Source organism: Anolis carolinensis, unplaced genomic scaffold (assembly GCF_035594765.1).
Source record: "Anolis carolinensis isolate JA03-04 unplaced genomic scaffold, rAnoCar3.1.pri scaffold_12, whole genome shotgun sequence".
Lineage (NCBI taxonomy): Eukaryota > Metazoa > Chordata > Lepidosauria > Squamata > Dactyloidae > Anolis > Anolis carolinensis.
In genome coordinates this window covers 17,452,475-17,471,693 of record NW_026943823.1, presented here as the reverse complement: position 1 = coordinate 17,471,693, position 19,219 = coordinate 17,452,475, and the positions used below count along the sequence as shown (strand labels likewise).

General features: G+C 40.8%; 1 protein-coding gene across 7 annotated transcripts in view; it reads left to right on the top strand.

The window, feature by feature from the left end:
- The window catches only part of mbnl3 (muscleblind like splicing regulator 3), a 136,195-nt gene that overhangs the window by 59,909 nt on the left and 57,067 nt on the right, over positions 1-19,219 (top strand). For 6 of the 7 annotated variants that reach the window (XR_010001039.1, XM_062963826.1, XM_062963831.1 and 3 more), the window contains exon 2: positions 473-1,767. Coding sequence is in view for 6 of the 7 variants with exons in the window: in XM_062963826.1 (XP_062819896.1) it covers positions 1,594-1,767 (174 nt within the window). In the remaining variant the exon portion in view is untranslated. Of the gene's footprint in view, positions 1-50; positions 299-472; positions 1,768-19,219 lie in introns of those variants that run through there. The other variant, XM_062963830.1, reaches the window with a different exon arrangement.

Here is a 19,219-nt window from a genome sequence, read left to right as displayed (position 1 = left end):
AAGATTGTGTGCGTGTGTGTGTGTGAGAGAGGAAAGGAAAGAAAGGGGGACAAAACGAGGGAGAACGTGTGGCAGAATTTATATAACTATGAAACCGTCCTCCTTATTGGATGCCTGCCCAGATTTCTTTTTGCTGCTGCAACCGTCCATGCGATTGGCTGCTCCTTCCTACCATGCGCAGCTTTGCCGTGTAGGGAAATGCCCTTCTCTCTCTTTCTCTTGCTCTCGCTTGCCTTAAAATTTTGTTTCAAAAATGAAAATAATAATCCGGCAATGGCTGACTTCCCCGTAGCAGCCGGTCAGTATCTGGAGATTTGCTGATACATTGAATTATCCTTCCTTGTTTGTTGCTTCCACGGAGAGTTGGGAAGAGGTTGAAGGGTGGGGTTTTTTGCTTTCTTTTTTTGCCTCGGTACTATTTTATTTTTTTTGGCTTGGTTTTTGCTGATACTATTCTTTTCTCTTTTTGCAGGTTGCTGAAAAGTGCCTTTCTTGAAGCTCTCGCGACCGCCGCTGCCGCTTGGATTTCTGTCTAAGGCTTTGCCTCGCTCACTTTTAATATATATACATATATATATATATATATAAACACACACAGATACACACACACAAACACATATACCCCTCTTTCCTTTCTTTTTTTCTTTCTTTTTTTTGGTAAAGAAAAAGTTCAGCACTGCGATTCGTCACCTGAAGGCAACTCATCCATCTTTTTCTCACTTCTGTTTTTCGTGCAAATTTGTTCGGCTGTCCAACTATGTAGCAAACTCGACTCTCGAAAAGAGAAATCAATCAGGATAGGCAACGCGAAAGGAAGTTGTCACGTCTCTTTCGTTGGTTTTAACACTTTGCAACTTCATCAGGATTTTAATTTTTTAAAAACAAAGAAGAAGAAAAAGGAAGAGGAGAGAATTGTCTTCAAAAATATTTTTCTGCGCTGAAAAACTGAAACCATACCATTCGATTGACCTCCTTGACAACTACCATTTTTTTTCCTTTTCCCGTTTCTTTTCCTTTCCTTTTTTTGAGGGAGAATAATTGAAATCCAAGAACTGGAGAGCACAGGATCCTTTTTTGGGGAGAAGGGAGGATTTCTTTTTAAAAATCTGCCGGTTATTTTGAAACAATAATTTTGGCAGTGGCACAAAAATATTATATATCTATCTATCTATATATATAGACATACACATATATAAATATATAACATTTCTATTTTGACTTTGGCAATTGCACTTTTAGGAGCTGGCCTCTAATTTGATTTTTCTTTAATTCTGATGAGATTTCTATTTTACGATTGGCTTTACGTTTGATCCTTGTTTTCAACAAACACAAATTGAATTCAATGGAAACCTAAGTGCTGACAAATAGAAATTTTACCAAAGCAACAAGTTAGTGATTTCTTCATGTTTTTTTAACTTGAATCCCCCCATTTTTTAAATAAAAAGAAGCTTTTCTCCCTTGCTTTTCAAAAGCAGCAGAGCAATCTTTCTGAAGAAAGGTACTGCGCCATCCAAGTTTTCTTTCCTTCCTTTTTCTTTTTTGTTCCTTCCTTTTGGGAGGACGGGATCTTGTCGCCGTTGTCGTCGTTTTAATATGGCCATGAACGTTTCTTTGGTTCGCGATACGAAATGGCTGACATTAGAAGTGTGTCGGGAATTTCAGAGAGGAACTTGCTCCCGATCCGACACCGAGTGCAAATTTGCCCATCCTTCCCGGAGTTGCCACGTGGAAAATGGACGGGTTATTGCCTGCTTTGACTCCCTAAAGGTAAGGATTTATTGTCAACTACCGTGTATATATATATATATATATATATATATACACACCAGTGGTTCCCAACCTGAGTTCCATGAACCACCAGTGGTCCACAAGAACTAAAATATGGTCCTCACCGTTACTACACCGTTGCAACGAGAGCGACTGGTCTTGCAAAACTCTCTTATAGTGCCGAAGTTTATTGAATATGGTTTTCTGTGGGTGAGCAGATGTTGACTACTGGATGGCATATATTTTGTATCAGAAACTAAAGCTGATGTGGTTTCTCCAATGCAATTTTCTGAATAAGCATCACAAATAACCAAACCGAATCTAAAGTTGACCAAAAACTGATTCGTAACCCTTTTGGTGAGTGGAGAGTGGTCCCTGGTCAAAGTGGCCTCGGTCAGAGTGGTCCCTGGTCAAGTGGTTCCCGGTTAAAAAAAACGGTTTGGTGTTGTGACTCAGCCATAGCATAGCCAGAGTGAGGATGAAGAAGGGGATTCTGGGTTTCAGATACAAGAACTAGATGAGGGGATGCAGGATGAATTTCAGGAGGATGGCATGGGAATCATAAAGGCTGATTCAGAGGCTCGAGAACTGCAGCTTGAGCAGAATGAATTGTTGACCCCACAGACCATAGATAACAGCCAGCATGACATTCCCAATGGGAATTAATGAGCAGGGAAGACCTTGAATTATCTAGGGTGGACCGGCTGTTATGGAAAGGAGTTCACCCTCATAGGAGTGTGAGATTGGCGAGTAAGCAAGAGGCCTCCACAGAAAAGAGAAATGCCTTTCTAGGATGCTTTTAAAAGTGTGTGTTGGGGAATAGATTTTTGTCAAAGCAAATTCTTGCTTCATCTGTGTGGATGTTTCTGCTTCATGCCTAGAGAAGATTTCTGTTCCTGGATCTTTGAAACCTTGTGCCTTTGTTCTTTGGGATCTATGGTTTACTGTTTTGGCTAGTGGACTTGTGGATTATCATGACTTATGAACCATTGGATTTCTATGGACTTTTTACTACCTGCTTTGATTTACATCTTCTTTTGCTCAATAAAACTACAAAAGACAATCTCCTATGTGTGATTGGTGTCTATAGCAAGGTGAACTATTCTGAGGTGCAACATTTGGAATCACTGATTTATACTAATGAATTGGGCGACCTCGTGTATTAGTCGAGGGCCAAAATGATGGATTTAGATGCAATTGTCGCACCTCAGGCTAGCTTCGCCTTGCTAAATACACCAGGCAGCACACAGGAGATTGTCTTTTGTAGTTTATTGGAAGTAGAAAGAAAAGATAGTTCTTAAAAGGCAAAAGTTCAATTCCAAAAGATCGTTGCAAAACAAGGTTGTAAGAAATAATCCAAGGAAACATTTGGCATGAAACAAAGTCCTTTCAATACATGACAAAGTTCCATAAGCAAGGATACACCAAGGCTAGAAATAATCCAGGAAAGCAGGACTTGCTTCTCGATTCAAAAAGACATTGCTTTGACGGAGAATTCTCTCACAGCAGACTGTTTTAATAGCATAACATGAAGGCATTCCTTTGCCCTCTGACCTCTCTCTTATTTGCTATTCTAAGACTCCTGCGAACCCCCCTAAATTCCAAATGACTAGCCAGAGACGCTCCTTTGTCATGGCCAAATTCCTTGTTAGTGTTATCAGGCTGAGAGCTACTTTTCCTATCAGCCTCTTGCACCTGTGAACCATCAGCATCAATAATACCATTCCCTCCCGTGGGAAATCCTCCCTGTTCCTCATCTTCTATAGCAGGAACACTCTGCAGCTGAATCCCATAATTCCCATCAGAGTCATCTTGAAACTCATCCTGAACCTGGATCCCATAATTCCCATCAGAGTCATCTTGAAACTCATCCTGAACCTGGATCCCATAATTCCCATCAGAGTCTTCTTGAAACTCATCCTGAACCTGGATCCCATAATTCCCATCAGAGTCATCTTGAAACTCATCCTGAACCTGGATCCCATAATTCCCATCAGAGTCATCTTGAAACTCATCCTGAACCTGGATCCCATAATTCCCATCAGAGTCTTCTTGAAAATCATCCTGAACCTGGATCCCATAATTCCCATCAGAGTCATCTTGAAACTCATCCTGAACCTGGAGCCCTTCATCTGGTGAAACCTGTATCCCAAAATCCTCATCAGAGTCTGAGTCACAACAGCAATTTGTGGAAAAGTCAAGTGTCCTTCTGCGGAGAAGTGAAAGAGCCAGTTACAGTATAGTACAAACCTGTACAACTTGGCAGTAGGCAAGGGCCAAAATTATAATTTGCTAAATATTTTTGGGGAACTCCTCCTCATCCCTCTGTGCTCAATATTGATTGGCTGCAACTCATGTGACCACCAACTTGTCCTGCCCCCTCCCACCTATCACAGGACAAGGAGGTGTGGCCTGAAACTTTCACCTCTTGCATGGATTGAATAGCATGGCAGCCTATTTGGGCCACCTGGAAGCCTTTGCAGGGCCACACACGGCCCGCGAGTTGTATGTTTTGCAGGCCTTATGGATAAGTTACTGTGGTAACGCCACCCTGATGGCGTTTCGGAAGAGCCTGAAAACTTGGCTTTTACCCAGGCCTTTGGTTAAGATCGCCCATCCCCATTTAATTATAATTATATTCCTCGACCTTTTTATATTGGACGCACTTCTCCTGGTTACTTGACATTGGCTCATCCCAGATTGACCTCAAACGAACTTGTAACACTTTATCTAAGTTTTAATTCCTAACTTATAGTGTGCACTTTGCTGATCTACTATTACAGCCTCACTGTTTTTAATTCTTTGTTTTTAATAAGTATTTTTTAATTTTCTGGTTAATGTGTAAATGCTGCTACTAGTGCCTGCTATTGTTTGTTGATGTATTGTACATTGTTTTGTATCTGATATTTCTGTGAGCCGCCCCGAGTCCCCTTCGGGGGATATGGAGGCGAGATACAAATAAACTTATTATTATTATTTTATTATGACACAGCAAACAAGATAGATATGCTGGATTTCGTGTCACAAAATCACAAGTCGAACTCTTCCCAAGTGTCTAGGACTGTGTGATGTATTTTCGCATGATGCGCGCAGATCCCAGTAGGGTGGCCTTTTGCAATTGGCAGATCGTAATTTTGTCAATCTCTATTGTTTCCAAATGCCACCTGAGATCTTTTGGCATGGCGCCCAATGTGCCCATCACCACCGGGACCACCTGCACTGGTTTCTGCCAGAGTCTTTGCAGTTCAATCTTGAGGTCCTGATAGCAGCTGAGTTTTTCCTGTTGTTTTTCGTCAATCCGACTGTCACCTGGGATGGCGACATCAATGATCCAAACCTTTTTCTTTTCCACAACTGTGATGTCTGGTGTGTTGTGTTCCAGAACTTTGTCAGTCTGGATTCGGAAGTCCCACAGTATCTTTGCGTGCTCATTTTCCAATACTTTTGCAGGTTTGTGATCCCACCAGTTCTTTGCTGCTGGGAGGTGGTACTTGAGGCATAAGTTCCAATGAATCATTTTGGCCACAGAGTTGTGCCTCTGTTTGTAGTCTGTCTGTGCGATTTTCTTACAGTAGCTGAGGATATGATCAATGGTTTAGTCGGTTTCCTTGTACAGTCTGCATTTTCGGTCATCAGCTGATTTTTCGATCTTGGCCTGAATGGCCTTTGTTCTGATGGCTTTGTTCTCCTGGGCTGCAAGGATCAGGCCTTCTGTCTCCTTCTTCAGGGTCCCATTCGTGAGCCAGAGCCAGGTCTTCTCCTTATTAGCTTTTCCTTCAATTTTGTTAAGAAACTTTCCATGCAATGTTTTGTTGTGCCAGCTGTCAGCTCTAGTTTGTAGTGCGGTTTTCTTGTACTGGTTTTTTGTTTATTATTATTATTATTGTGGGGGGAGTCAACTGTTGGCCAACATTTCTAGGCTTGCACAATCTTGTAGAGTTTCTTAGTGCATCCATGTGTTCTTTGCTGGACATTGATTTAATTATGAAACGACAGAAAAGGAATTAATCTGTACGGTGACATTTCATGGTGGCTCCGAAATCAACCGTGGAAATCGTCCATCCATTCCAAAATGCTAAGAGCCAAAAACCACTTTGAATCCTTGGCTACTGGACATTTTGGAAGGATTTGGTATGGACTCCCTTTGGGAGAGATATGTTGGGTTTAGGATTGTTTTTAGACCAACCGGTCAAGTCTTTTCTCTCATCCCATGCGAGGAAGCTAGGCAAAAAGGGAGTGGTGATGAGTATGAGGAGGAATGGTCTCCAAAACTGGGTTCTCCAAATGTTTTGGATTCCAGCTTCTGAAATTCCTGAACTTCAACCAAGCTGGCTGGGGCTTCTGGGAAGCTGGGATTATGGTGGCGAGGATAATATTGGCAAGGATAACACCACAAAAATGACTGTGGATCCAGAAGTGCTTTGGGAGCAATTCCAAATGGAATGCCAAAAACATGTGAACGAAATCGCTGTAGATAGGGTCACAGCAGTACAACAGATAAAGTGGGGCTGCTTAGAATATACGATGCGGGTGCAACTCATTGATGATCTTAAACTCCATTCAGTAACATGTGGAAGACTATGAAGCTAATAATAATAATTATAATAATTATTGCATGTTTGAAACTAATCAATAGTACTGTAAATTATAATTTAGTAAGACCCCCATAACAGAGGTACCCAAATCTATGGTTTCACTTTCCTGTGCCCAGGGGGAAATACTGTATATACTCGAGTATAAGCCTAGTTTTTCAGCTCTTTTTTAAGACTGTAAAAGCCCCCCTTGGCTTATACTCGGGTGAGGGTCATGGTTGGCTTATATTTGGGTCAGCTTATACTCGAGAATATATGGTACATTTATTATTTTCTCTATTATTATTGGTATTATTACATTTATTATTTTTCTCTATTATTGTTGCTACTATTACATTTATTTTACTCTATTTTTTATTATTATTAATACATGTATTATTTCACTCTGATATTATTATTATTATTATTGCATTTATTATTTTACTCTATTTATTATTACTTGTATTATTTTCCTGTATTTATTATTATTATTATTACATGTATTATTTTACTCTATTATTATTAAAAGGATACATAAGCACATTTACATTGAAGAAGATGAGAATAATGATTTGATCAGAGTTGGACAGTCTTATCTTAAATTGGAGCTTTATGTAAATATCTCTATTATTATTATTATTATTATTAAATAAATTTGAGCTTGATGTAAATATTCAAAAACATTTAACCTACTGATGCCTCAATTAATGTAGTTTTATTGGTATCTATTTTTATTTCTAAAATTTACCACCCTCGGCTTATATTGGAGTCAATGTTTTCCCAGTTTTTTTGTGGTAAAATTAGGTGCCTCGGCTTATATTCGGGTCGGCTTATACTCGAGTATATATGGTAGTTTCTCTAGTTATTTGCTAGGTCCTCCAGTGTTTCATTGGAAAACTCAAACTTCTGAGATGATACCTCTCTAGGACTTTTTAGGTTCTCTAGCTCAACTCTATGGTGTGCTAGGATCGGAAGTCGGGTCATTTTTTTTGTGTGTGTCAGGAACAAATCGGAGTTGCTTCTGGAGTGAGAGAATCGGCTGTCTGCAAGGACGTTGCCCAGGGGACGCCCGGATGTTTTGATGTTTTACCATCCTTGTGGGAGGCTTCTCTCATGTCCCTGCATGGAGCTGGAGCTGACAGAGGGAGCTCATCCGCACTCTCCCCGGGTGGGATTCGAACCTGGCAGCAACTCAACCTTCAAGTCAAAAGGCTTTTATCCCCTAGGCCACCGGAGGCTCCAGTCGGGTAATTGAATGGTGTTCAATTGTGCTTCTGGTTTCAAGTAACCACAGTGCAGTCAAGAAGTATCTCCGTGGATACAGGGGCCTTATTGTAATGTTAAGAACTCATCCTCAGCTTCACCATCACTCTTGTTTATGTCCTGCCCCAAACCAGGACTCTGGCCAATTTGCAGGCAAGGCAAGTGTCCAAACCCACAACAAAAGCTTCCAGCTCCATTTAGTTCTCCCTCCCCAAAATGTTGTTCCCGTTCGTGACTCCCGTCTAGTTCCATGCGCTGGGAAAACAAGCAGGTTGGCCAAGAAACATACCAGAGCAGTGACAGGAGAGAAGTAAATTTAGCTCGGCGATCCCAGACGCAAAGGTTGTTCGGTTTTTGGCCTGCCTTGGAGGCGCCCGGTCTCTTCGAGAAAGTGCTCCTAACTCAAAAGGACAATGTGTTGTCCCTTTATGAAAAAAATTAAATGTATTGAAGGGAGTTACTTTGCAGATTCTTGGATTTGCACACAAACAGCATCCTCCCTCCTTTCCCTCCGTCTTTTCCTATTACAGTAGAGCAGGGGTCCCCAAACTAAGGCCCGGGGGCCGGATGCGGCCCTCCGAGGTCATTTACCTGGCCCCCGCCCTCAGTTTTATAATATAATATATTGTATATACATATAATATTGATAATATTATTATAATGTAATACAATATAACACTAATAATAATACCATATAATAATATTAATTATATATTCTATATTACATATAATATTACTAATAATATTACAGTATAGTGGTATAGTTCAATATAGAAATATATAGATGCTAATATTGTGCTATGCTAACAATATAACATATTGTATGTACATATAATTTGTAAGCCACTCTGAGTCCCCTTCGGGGTGAGAAGGGTGTGATACAAATGTAGTAAATAAATGCAGTAAATAAATAAATAATAAATAAATACATTTTAGACTTAGGCTCGCCCAAAGTCTGAAATGACTTGAAGGCACACAACAACAACAACAACAACAATCCTAACTAACTTGACTATCTCATTGGGCTCACTATCTCAGGAGCACACTTCCCATTGAAATCCTGATAAATGTATGTTGGGTTAAAATTGTTTTTATTTTTAAATATTGTATTGTTCTTTCATTGTTCTTGTTGTTGTTTTTGTACAACAAATAAGACATGTGCAGTGTGCATTGGAATTTGTATTTTTTTTTTCAAATGATAATCCGGCCCCTCAACAGTCTGAAGGATTGTGGACCAGCCCTCGGATAAAAAAGTTTGAGGACCCATGCAGTAGAGTCTCACTTATCCAACATAAACAGGCCGGCAGAACGTTGGATAAAGCGAATATGTTGGATAATAAGGAGACATTAAGGAGAAGACTATTAGACATCAAATTATTGTATATATTCGAGTATAAGCCTAGTTTTTCAGCCCTTTTTTTAAGACTGAAAAAGCCCCCCTCGGCTTATACTTGGGTGAGGGTCCTGGTTGGCTTATATTTGGGTCAGCTTATACTCAAGAATATATGGTGCATTTCTTATTTTTCTCTATTATTATTGGTATTATTACATTGACTCCAGTATAAGCCGAGGGTGGGAAATTTCAGAAATAAAAATAGATACCAAAAAATTCCATTAATTGAGGCATCAGTAGGTTAAATGTTTTTGAATATTTACATAAAGCTCTAATTTAAGATAAGACTGTCCAACACTGATCAAATCATGATTCTCGTGTTCTTCAAAGTCTCTGCAAATATCTATATAAAGAGAGATGTCTGGATAGATATGAATATATTCTTACCTACCTATATATAGGGCTTGCAAATATTACAGGGGAGAAATGAACACACAAATATATATAGACATGTCTCTCTCTCTCTCTCTCTCTCTCTCTCTCTCTCTCTATATATATATATATATATATGGCTTGCAAATATTGTAGGGGAAGTGCACACACACTTACATCGAGGGGGGGATTTGCAAACGTTTCAGGGGAAAATGCATATGTGAAATTAGTATCTATAATTATAGATCTATATCTAGCTCTGCATTGTTTATATTAGCATTGAATGTTTGCCTGTTACTATGTTGGGAGCTGGCCTGAATCCCCATGGGGAGATAGGGTGGGATCCAAATGAAGTTTTTTTATTATTATTATTATTATTATTATTATTATTATTATTATTAGGTTATTGTTGATACCATAGTGTTTGTGTTGCCCCTACTTTTCCACTTATAGAGCTAGTTTATTGTTTTTCTTTGAAATATGGTAAATATTCAAAAACATTTAACCTACTGATACCTGGATTAATGAAATTTTATTGGTATCTATTTTTATTTTGAAATGTATCCATAGCTGTTGCATTTCCCACCCTCGGCTTCTACTTGAGTCAATAAGTTATCCCAGTTTTTTTGTGGTAAAATTAGGTCCAAATCCAAATCCAAATTTATTTAATGCTTAGACCATAGGTCTTTCGCATGCAAGACAAACAAACAAATACACAAAAGCCAGACCATCAAATACAATATAAAACAATATAAAACATGCCATTTAAACCCTATATAAATCATTAAAACATTCAAATGCTGCAAATATCAATGTCAGGATATGCCCTTCAAATACTACATATTTTATTTATTTATTTATTTACAGTATTTATATTCCGCCCTTCTCACCCCGAAGGGGACTCAGGGCGGATTACAATGAACACATATATGGCAAACATTCAGTGCCAACAGACAAACGACATTCAGTTTTAGACAGACACAGAGGCATTTTAACATCTTTCCAGCTTCACGATTCCGGCCACAGGGGGGGCTGTTGCTTCACCGTCCACTGGTGGTTGTTCTTCCTCATTCTTTTCCTCGTGTTTTGCTGGCAGTTTTATGGTGTTGTAGATTAGTTAAATTAGCCTCCTGCATAAAGCGTACCTAAATTTTCCCTACTTGACAGATGCAACATATTTCATGGATTAGCACCAAAATAATTAAAAACAAGATAAAACCAAGTAAGTACAGCATTATTAAAACCCAAGCAGGGAACACCTTGGATATAAAAAACCACTATTAGTTAAAAGCATCCCCAGCACAGTCAACTGCGACATGGTAAAATTAGGTGCCTCGGCTTATATTCGGGTCGGCTTATACTCGAGTATGTACGGTAGGTCGCAATTTTCAAACCTAGATGGGTGCTAATCTAACCTCCCTAGAAGAAATGGAGCGGCCATTGAAAAGTCCCCAGTTTTAATCCAAGCAGTTTGCAGGCCAGATTGCAAAGGAATAACAGGGACAGGCTGAGTCAGGGCGGCTTTGGAAGTCAAAGAGATTTGTCTCCAAGCCAGAGCTCAACATAAGGGAAGCAGCCTGTTTAGGGATCAAAAAGGGAAAACGGGTTCGGCCACTCCGCCCATCGGTCACGCCCCAAAGGCCGGACTCAATCCGGATCGTGGAACGCAATATTTAGCCCCCCGAACAAATGTCATAAAAAAGCAATGTAAACATATTAATCTTCTTAGCCCACGTAATTGTGCTGATGCTTCTGGCTGCCGCTCAAAGCATTCAAGGACATGGCAGAACAAAAGGGGACGGCGACAAGAAGAGAGAGAGAGGCGCAGAGGGAGAGGGAAAGCCTTCCTTTGAAACAGCAACAGAGTTCAAGGATATGGGGATTAAGTGCCAAATATACGGGTAGAGAGAGAGAGAGAGAGAGACTGAAGGCCCCTCCAGGACCAGAGTCCAAGAGAGAACATGCAAACAAAACAAGGGCAAGATTAGCCTCGTCTCTCCACAGTTTGTGGGTTAAGCCTCCCTCCGTGGATTTGATTATTCCCAAATTACTGAAACTGCTGCCATCTCTGATGCTGTCCTAAGGATTAAGGTAAAGGTTTCCCCTGACGTTCAGTCCAGTCGTGTCCGACTCTGGGGGTTGGTGCTCATCTCTATTTCTAAGCCGAAGAGCCGGCGTTGTCCATAGACACCTCCAAGGTCATGTGGCCATAGGCATGACTACATGGAGCGCCGTTACCTTCCCACCGGAGCGGTACCTGTTGATCTATTCACATTGGCATGTTTTCGAACTGCTAGGTTGGCAGAAGCTGGAGCTAACAGCGGGCGCTCACTCCGCTCCCAGGATTTGAACCTGGGACCTTTCGGTCTGCAAGTTCAGCAGCTCAGCGCTTTAACACACTTTGCCATATCTATAGGCTCTATAGGATGCTGTCCTATAGACCTACAAATCTGTCTTCTCGAGACATTTGCTAGGTCTTCCAATGAAACTCTATATTAAGTTCCATAGAATTGAATGGGGGACCTAACAAATTACTAGAAAGACCTTTGCTGAATGTAGCATTTGTTGGATTTTCTTAGTGGGTCTGTAGGTAGTTTGTAGGTTGTGTTTCTTCATCAGCTTCCCTATGCGGTCTATTTACCGTGTTTTCCCAAAAATAAGACAGTGTCTTATATTATTTTTTGCTCCCAAAGATGTGCTAGGTCTTATTTTCAGGGGATGTCTTAATTTTCCATGAAGAAGAATTCACTTTTATTGTTGAACAAAAGAAATGAACATTTATTATATACTGTACAGTATATAATACTGTATATACTGTACAGTATATACAGTACTGTACTGTATCATCACAAACCAGCATAACCAGACAAACTGTGAATCCTATCAAGAATTTCTTGTTACTACCAATATTTTCATGTACAGCAATCTATGGTACATACATTTACCGATCCTGCATGCTCTGGTGTTCTGTTTGGCGAGCATTATTCCAAACAAAAACCTTGCTAGGTCTTACTTTCAGAAAAGGCCTTATATTTAGCAATTTGGGAAATTCTCTACTAGGTCTTATTTTTTGGGAATGTCTTATTTTCAGGGAAACAGGGTAGCATTAGATGGAGAAGGAGGCAGTAAAGAAGGGCTTCACTTCTTGCCTCTGCTGCTTTTCCTTTCTCTTTGCCTCCATCACATTCTTCTCATCCGGCTGCAAAGCCACCAACTTCTCACCATTTGCTTGTGAGGGGAAAACTTGGCTATGCTGCTCTTCCTTCCTAGAATCATAGAATCGTAGAGTTGGAAGAGACCTCATGGGCCATGCAGTCCAACCTCCTGCAAGAAGCAGGAAAATCTCATTCAAAGCACCCTCGACAGATGGCCATCCAGCCTCTGCTTAAAAGCCTCCAAAGAAGGAGCCTCCACCACACTCCGAGGCAGAGAGTTCCACTGTCGAACAGCCCTTCTCACAGTGAGGAAGTTCTTCCTGATGTTCAGGTGGAATCTCCTTCCCTGTAGTTGAAACCATTGTTCCCCATCCTAGTCTCTAGGGCAGCAGAAAACAAGCTTGCTCCCTATTGATCTACTCAGATTTGCATGTTTTCGAACTGCTAGGTTGAGAAAAGCTGGGCCTAACAATGGGTGCTCATTCCGCTCCCCAGATTCAAACCTGCGACCTTTTGGTCCACAAGTTCAGCAGCTCAGCGCTTTCACGTTGCATCACCGGGGCCCCCATACACACACACACACACACACACACACACATACCATATATACTCGAGTATAAGCCGACCCAAATATAAGCGGAGGCACCTAATTTTACCACAAACAAACTGGGAAAACATTGACTCCAGTATAAGCCGAGGGTGGCACATTTCAGAAATAAAAACAGATACCAATAAAATTACATTAATTGAGGCATCAGTAGGTTAAATGTTTTTGAATATTTACATAACGCTCTAATTTAAGATAAGACTGTCCAACTCTGATCAAATCATTATTCTCATCTTCTTCAACGTAAATGTGCTTATGTATCCTTTTAAAAAATAATAGAGAAAAATAATCCATGGAATAATAATAGTAATAAATACAGGAAAATAATACATGTAGTAATAAATAGAGTAAAATGATAAGTATAATAATAATAAGATCAGAGTGAAATAATAAATGTATTAATAATAATAATAAAGGTTTAGGTTTTCCCCTGACGTTAAGTCCAGTCGTGATCGACTCTGGGGGTTGGTGCTCATCTCCATTTCTAAGCCAAAGAGCTGGCGTTGTCCTTACACACCTCCAAGGTCATGACTGCATGGAGCGCCGTTACCTTCCCGCCAGAGTGGTACCTATTGATCTACTCACATTGGCATGTTTTCGAACTGCTAGGTTGGCAGGAGCTGGGGCTAACAGCGGGTGCTCATTCCGCTCCCGGGATTTGAACCTGGCACCTTTCGGTCCACAAGAACAATACAATATTTAAAAATGAAAACAATTGTAACCAACATATACCTATCAGGATTTCAATGGAAAGTGTGGGCCTGCTTCTGGCCAATGAGATAGTCAAGTTAATTAGGATTGTTGTTGTTGTGTGACTTCAAGTCATTTCAGACTTTGGCCGAGCCTAAGTCTAAAATTAATTATTTATTTACTGCATTTATTTACTACATTTACCGTGTTTCCCCGAAAATAAGACAGTGTCTTGTATTAATTTTTGCTCCCAAAGATGCTCTAGGTCTTATTTTCAGGAGATGTCTTAATTTTCCATGAAGAAGAATTCACTTTTATTGTTGAACAAAAGAAATGAACATTTATTATATACTGTACAGTAGATATCATCACAAACCAACATAACCAGACAGACTGTGAATCCTATCAAGAATTTCTTGTTACTACTATTATTTTCATGTACAGCAATCTATGGTACATACATTTACCGATCCTGCATGCTCTGGTGTTCTGTTTGGCGAGCATAATTCCAAACAAAAACTTTGCTAGGTCTTACTTTCAGAAGAGGCCTTATTTTTAACAATTCAGGAAATTCTCTACTAGGTCTTACTTTCTGGGGATGTCTTATTTTAGGGGAAACAGGGTAGGTTGGCAGGAGCTGGGGCTAACAGTGGGCGCTCATTCCGCTCCCAGGATTTGAACCTGGGATCTTTCGGTCTGCAAGTTCAGCAGCTCAGTGCTTTAACACACTTTGCCACCAGGGGCCCTTAATAATAATAAAAATAGAGTAAAATAAATGTAATAGTAGCAACAATAATAGAGAAAAATAATAAACGTAATAATACCAATAATAATAGAGAAAAATAATAAATGTACCATATATTCTTGAGTATAAGCTGACCCAAATATAAGCCAACCAGGACCCTCATCCGAGTATAAGCCGAGGGGGGCTGTTTCAGTCTTAAAAAAAGGGCTGAAAAACTAGGCTTATACTCGAGTATATACAGTAGATATCACTCTGTAACTGTTCTGACTTACAAACAAATTCAGCTTAAGAACCTCTATTGTTCATAATTTGGGGACTGCCTGTACTTGGTTTCAAATCCAGAGTAGGATCCCTCTTCCCATTGATCTGGTTGACTGCTTATTCTTTGTGAGTGATCGGGAAAAGGAAAACGTGCCTAGAAGTCCAGAAGGGAAGCCAAAGGCACTTACGGCAGCGGCAGCAGCGTTGCAACCTGCTATCACTTCTCAGATCGAGTTACATCCTGCCAGAGACATGTAATTAAGGTGACGGGAGTGACAGTAATCCTTAAAAGTGCACACGGTGCAGCGGGGAGAAATGCCACTGGGTTGCATAGCAGCGATTGGTGGTATTTCACTGGAAAAAGAATGCAGCCTTTCTTGTCAATATTTCCCAGTGGGTTTTTTTTGTTTTGTTTTTGGACAGCTGTGGCACCATCCCGTTTTAGTATTCCCATATATCAAAGATGCGCCTCGTTTAGACAAGAAAATACTCATTTGAAATATGGCAAAGCAACTTTCCTGTTTCCTCCACCTTCTGGGGTGTGATGTGAATTGGCTTGCAAAAAATCATCACAATGAGAGCAATCCACCAAAAAGTATCAGTAAGAGGAAGTGGCAGCTCCAAAGCTGCTCTGTGTTGCAAACAGTTAAAAGTGGGTTGTAAACAGCAACTTGGAGGATACAGTTATTGCTGTAAGTTGCGATGTTTTGTGACTTTGTGGTATTGTGTTTGAAGCAGAGTTTGGAGGACTGCATAGGATGTTTCGGTATCAAAGCAGAGCTTGGGTGGCTCAACAGTGAGGCATTTGGATGGTAGTTCTGGATCACGAAATAGACAGGGAGGACAACCAATTGGCCACTATTAGATGCATCCTTGTATGTCGGTCGGGGTTCCGTCTGTAGGAGCTAAGGCTGGATCTACACTGCCATATAATCCAGTTCAAAGCAGATATTCTGGATTCAGAACATTATTATTATTATTATTATTGACACAATGATGTTGTATGACACAGCAAACAAGATGCTGGATTTCGTATCACAAAATCACAAGTCGAACACTTCCCAAGTGTCTAGGACTGTGTGATGTATTTTCGGATGATGCGCGCAGATCCCAGTAGGGTGGCCTTTTGCAGTTGGCAGATCGTGATTTTGTCAATGTCTATTGTTTCCAAATGCTGGCTGAGATCATATGGCACAGCACCCAATGTGCCGATCACCACCGGGACCACCTGCACTGGTTTCTGCCAGAGTCTTTGAAGTTCAATCTTGAGGTCCTGATAGCGGCTGAGTTTTTCCTGTTGTTTTTCGTCAATGCGACTGTCACCTGGGATGGCGACATCAATAATCCAAGCGTTTTTCTTTTCCACAACTGTGATGTCTGGTGTGTTGTGTTCCAGAACTTTGTCAGTCTGAAGTCCCACAGTATCTTTGTGTGCTCGTTTTCCAATACTTTTGCAGGTTTGTGATCCCACCAGTTGTTTACTTCTGGCAGGTGGTACTTGAGGCATACGTTCCAATGAATCATTTGGGCCACATAGTTGTGCCTCTGTTTGTAGTCTGTCTGTGCAGTTTTCTTACAGCAGCTGAGGATATGATCAATGGTTTCATCAGCTTCCTTGCATTTTGGGTCATCAGCTGATTTTTCGATCCTGGCCTGAATTGCCTTTGTCCTGATGGCTTGCTCCTGTGCTGCAAGGATCAGGCCTTCTGTCTCCTTCTTCATGGTCCCATTCGTGAGCCAGAGCCAGGTCTCCTATCATAAAATAATAGTAATAATAATAATAATAATAATAATAATAATAATAATAATAATAAGGCATAGTGTTGGGTGATCAGGCATTCGGACAACATTACCAGACCAGTGGAGTTGATGGTGTAGGAGCATGCTTCAATGCCATGCTCCTATGCCATGTTCATACGTCCATCCATTCTATCCATAGGTCCATCTATTCTATTCTATTTGTCCATCCATCCATTCTATCCATCCGTTCATCCATCTATCCTATCTATTAATCCATCCATGTATCCTATCCTACCCATCCATTATATCTGTCCATCCATCCATCCATCTATCCGTCCTTTCATAGGTCCATCTATTCTATTCTGTGTCCATCCATCCATTCTATCCATCCGTTTATCCATCTATCCATTCTATTAATCCATCTATGTATCCTATCCTATCCATCATTATATCTGTCCATCCATCTATCCATCCTTCCATAAGTCCATCTATTCTATTCTATCTGTCCATCCATCCATTCTATCCATCCATTCAATCCATCTATCCATTCTATTAATCCATCCATGTATCCTATCCTATCCATCCATTATATCTGTCCATCCATCCATCCATTCTACCTGTCCATCCATCCATCCATCCATCCATCCATTCTATCCATAGGTCTATCTATTCTATTCTGTGTCCATCCATCCATTCTATCCATCCGTCCATCCGTCTATCCATTCTATTAATCCATCCATGTATCCTATTCATCCATTATATCTGTCCATCCATCCATCCTATCTATCCATTCTTCCATAGGTCCATCTATTCTATTCTATTTGTCCATCCATTCTATCTGTCCATCCACTCAATTCCTTCTCTCCACCTACCAAGCCTGAACTTTCCTTATGTATAACTAGACTTGGCCATATCGTGAGAAGACTTCCCAGAAAAAGCAATAATTTTTGGTAAGAAGGTGGAAGACAGTAGGAAAAAGGGAGGACCACATCACAGATGGACTGAGTCTATCTAGGTTGCCGCAGCCCTCAAGACCTCATCTGAACAGTTGATAGCAAGGTGACTTGGAGGTCTCTCTCAAGTCGAAGATAACAATTGACAACAATAGCAGCCTCCGCGGGTGCGTATGTTCCATATTCTCGGCACATCTGCCGCAGACTTGGGCGGCTCGAGGGGGTGTTCTGGGGACACATTCGCAAGCAAAGAAGGGGGAAATTACCATCGCACAGAGCTCGGAGCCACATGAATATTTCAGGAGCTCTCGGCTGTTCTACATGGCCTGGCATGCATTGCACGTAGCAAGCCATGTTCATCTGCCTCTCAATCGCATCGGCGGGTTTTGTGGTGGAGCCAGTGCATTGTCTCAGCCCCTTGGAAGGGAAGATGCCATAGATCCATGGGGTGGCATAGGAGCCATGTTATCTGAAGCCCCAAAGGTTACTTACTTAGGTGATCCCTCGTAGATCAAGGATGATGGTCTTCCAGCCGTGGGGTCCTGTGAGTGGGTTCTTAGGTGGCTGAAGAGACCTATTCTTGATCTGCATGCTCTACCGCAGTGAGGACATCGGTTTCCAGGTGGAAGGTGGTCCCGGTCAGGGTTGGCACATTTCTCCCTTAAGAGGCCCTCCATTCGTGCCTCTTCAAACTCCGCAGCACTGCTGGTCACAGCTGACCTCCAATTAGAGCGCTCAAGGGCCAGGGCTTCCCAGTTCTCAGTGTCTCTGCCACAGTTTTTAAGGTTGGCTTTAAGCCCATCTTTCAATCTCTTTTCCTGCCCACCAACATTCCGTTTCCCATTCTTGAGTTTGGAGTAGAGGAGCTGCTTTGGGAGACGGTGATTGTTTTATACACTGCTTTATGTATTTAAATATACAGGTACAGTAGAGTCTCACTTATCCAACACTCGCTTATCCAACGTTCTGGATTATCCAACGCATTTTTGTAGTCAATGTTTTCAATACATCGTGATATTTTGGTGCTAAATTCGTAAATACAGCAATTACTACATAGCATTACTGTGTATTGAACTACTTTTTCTGCCAAATTTGTTGTCTAACATGATGTTTTGGTGCTTAATTTGTAAAATCATAACCTAATTTGATGTTTAATAGGCTTTTCCTTAATCCCTCCTTATTATCCAACATATTCGCTTATCCAACATTCTGCCGGCCCATTTATGTTGGATAAGTGAGACTCTACTACATCTTTGTCAGGTTAAACTTCAAAACATTTCAGTTTGTATCTTTAACTTTATCAGTCTTTTCAAAACTATATTCTGTGCAGCTCTCTTTATAACAGTCTACTTCCAATGAAACTCAAGCCTTCGTTACCTTCTAGCTTCTAACATTGGTTTATGTACTCTAACAGACTCAAGCCTCAACTGTCTTCTAACTCCTAACATTGGCTTCTGTACTCCAACAGACTCAAGCCTCAACTGTCTTCTAACTCCTAGCATTGGCTTCTGTACTCTAACAGACTCAAGCCTCAACTGTCTTCTAAGTCCTAGCATTGGCTTCTGTACTCCAACAGACTCAAGCCTCAACTGTCTTCTAACTCCTGACATTGGCTTCTGTACTCCAACAGACTCAAGCCTCAACTGTCTTCTAACTCCTAACATTGGTTTTTGTACTCTTAACAGACTCAAGCCTCAACTGT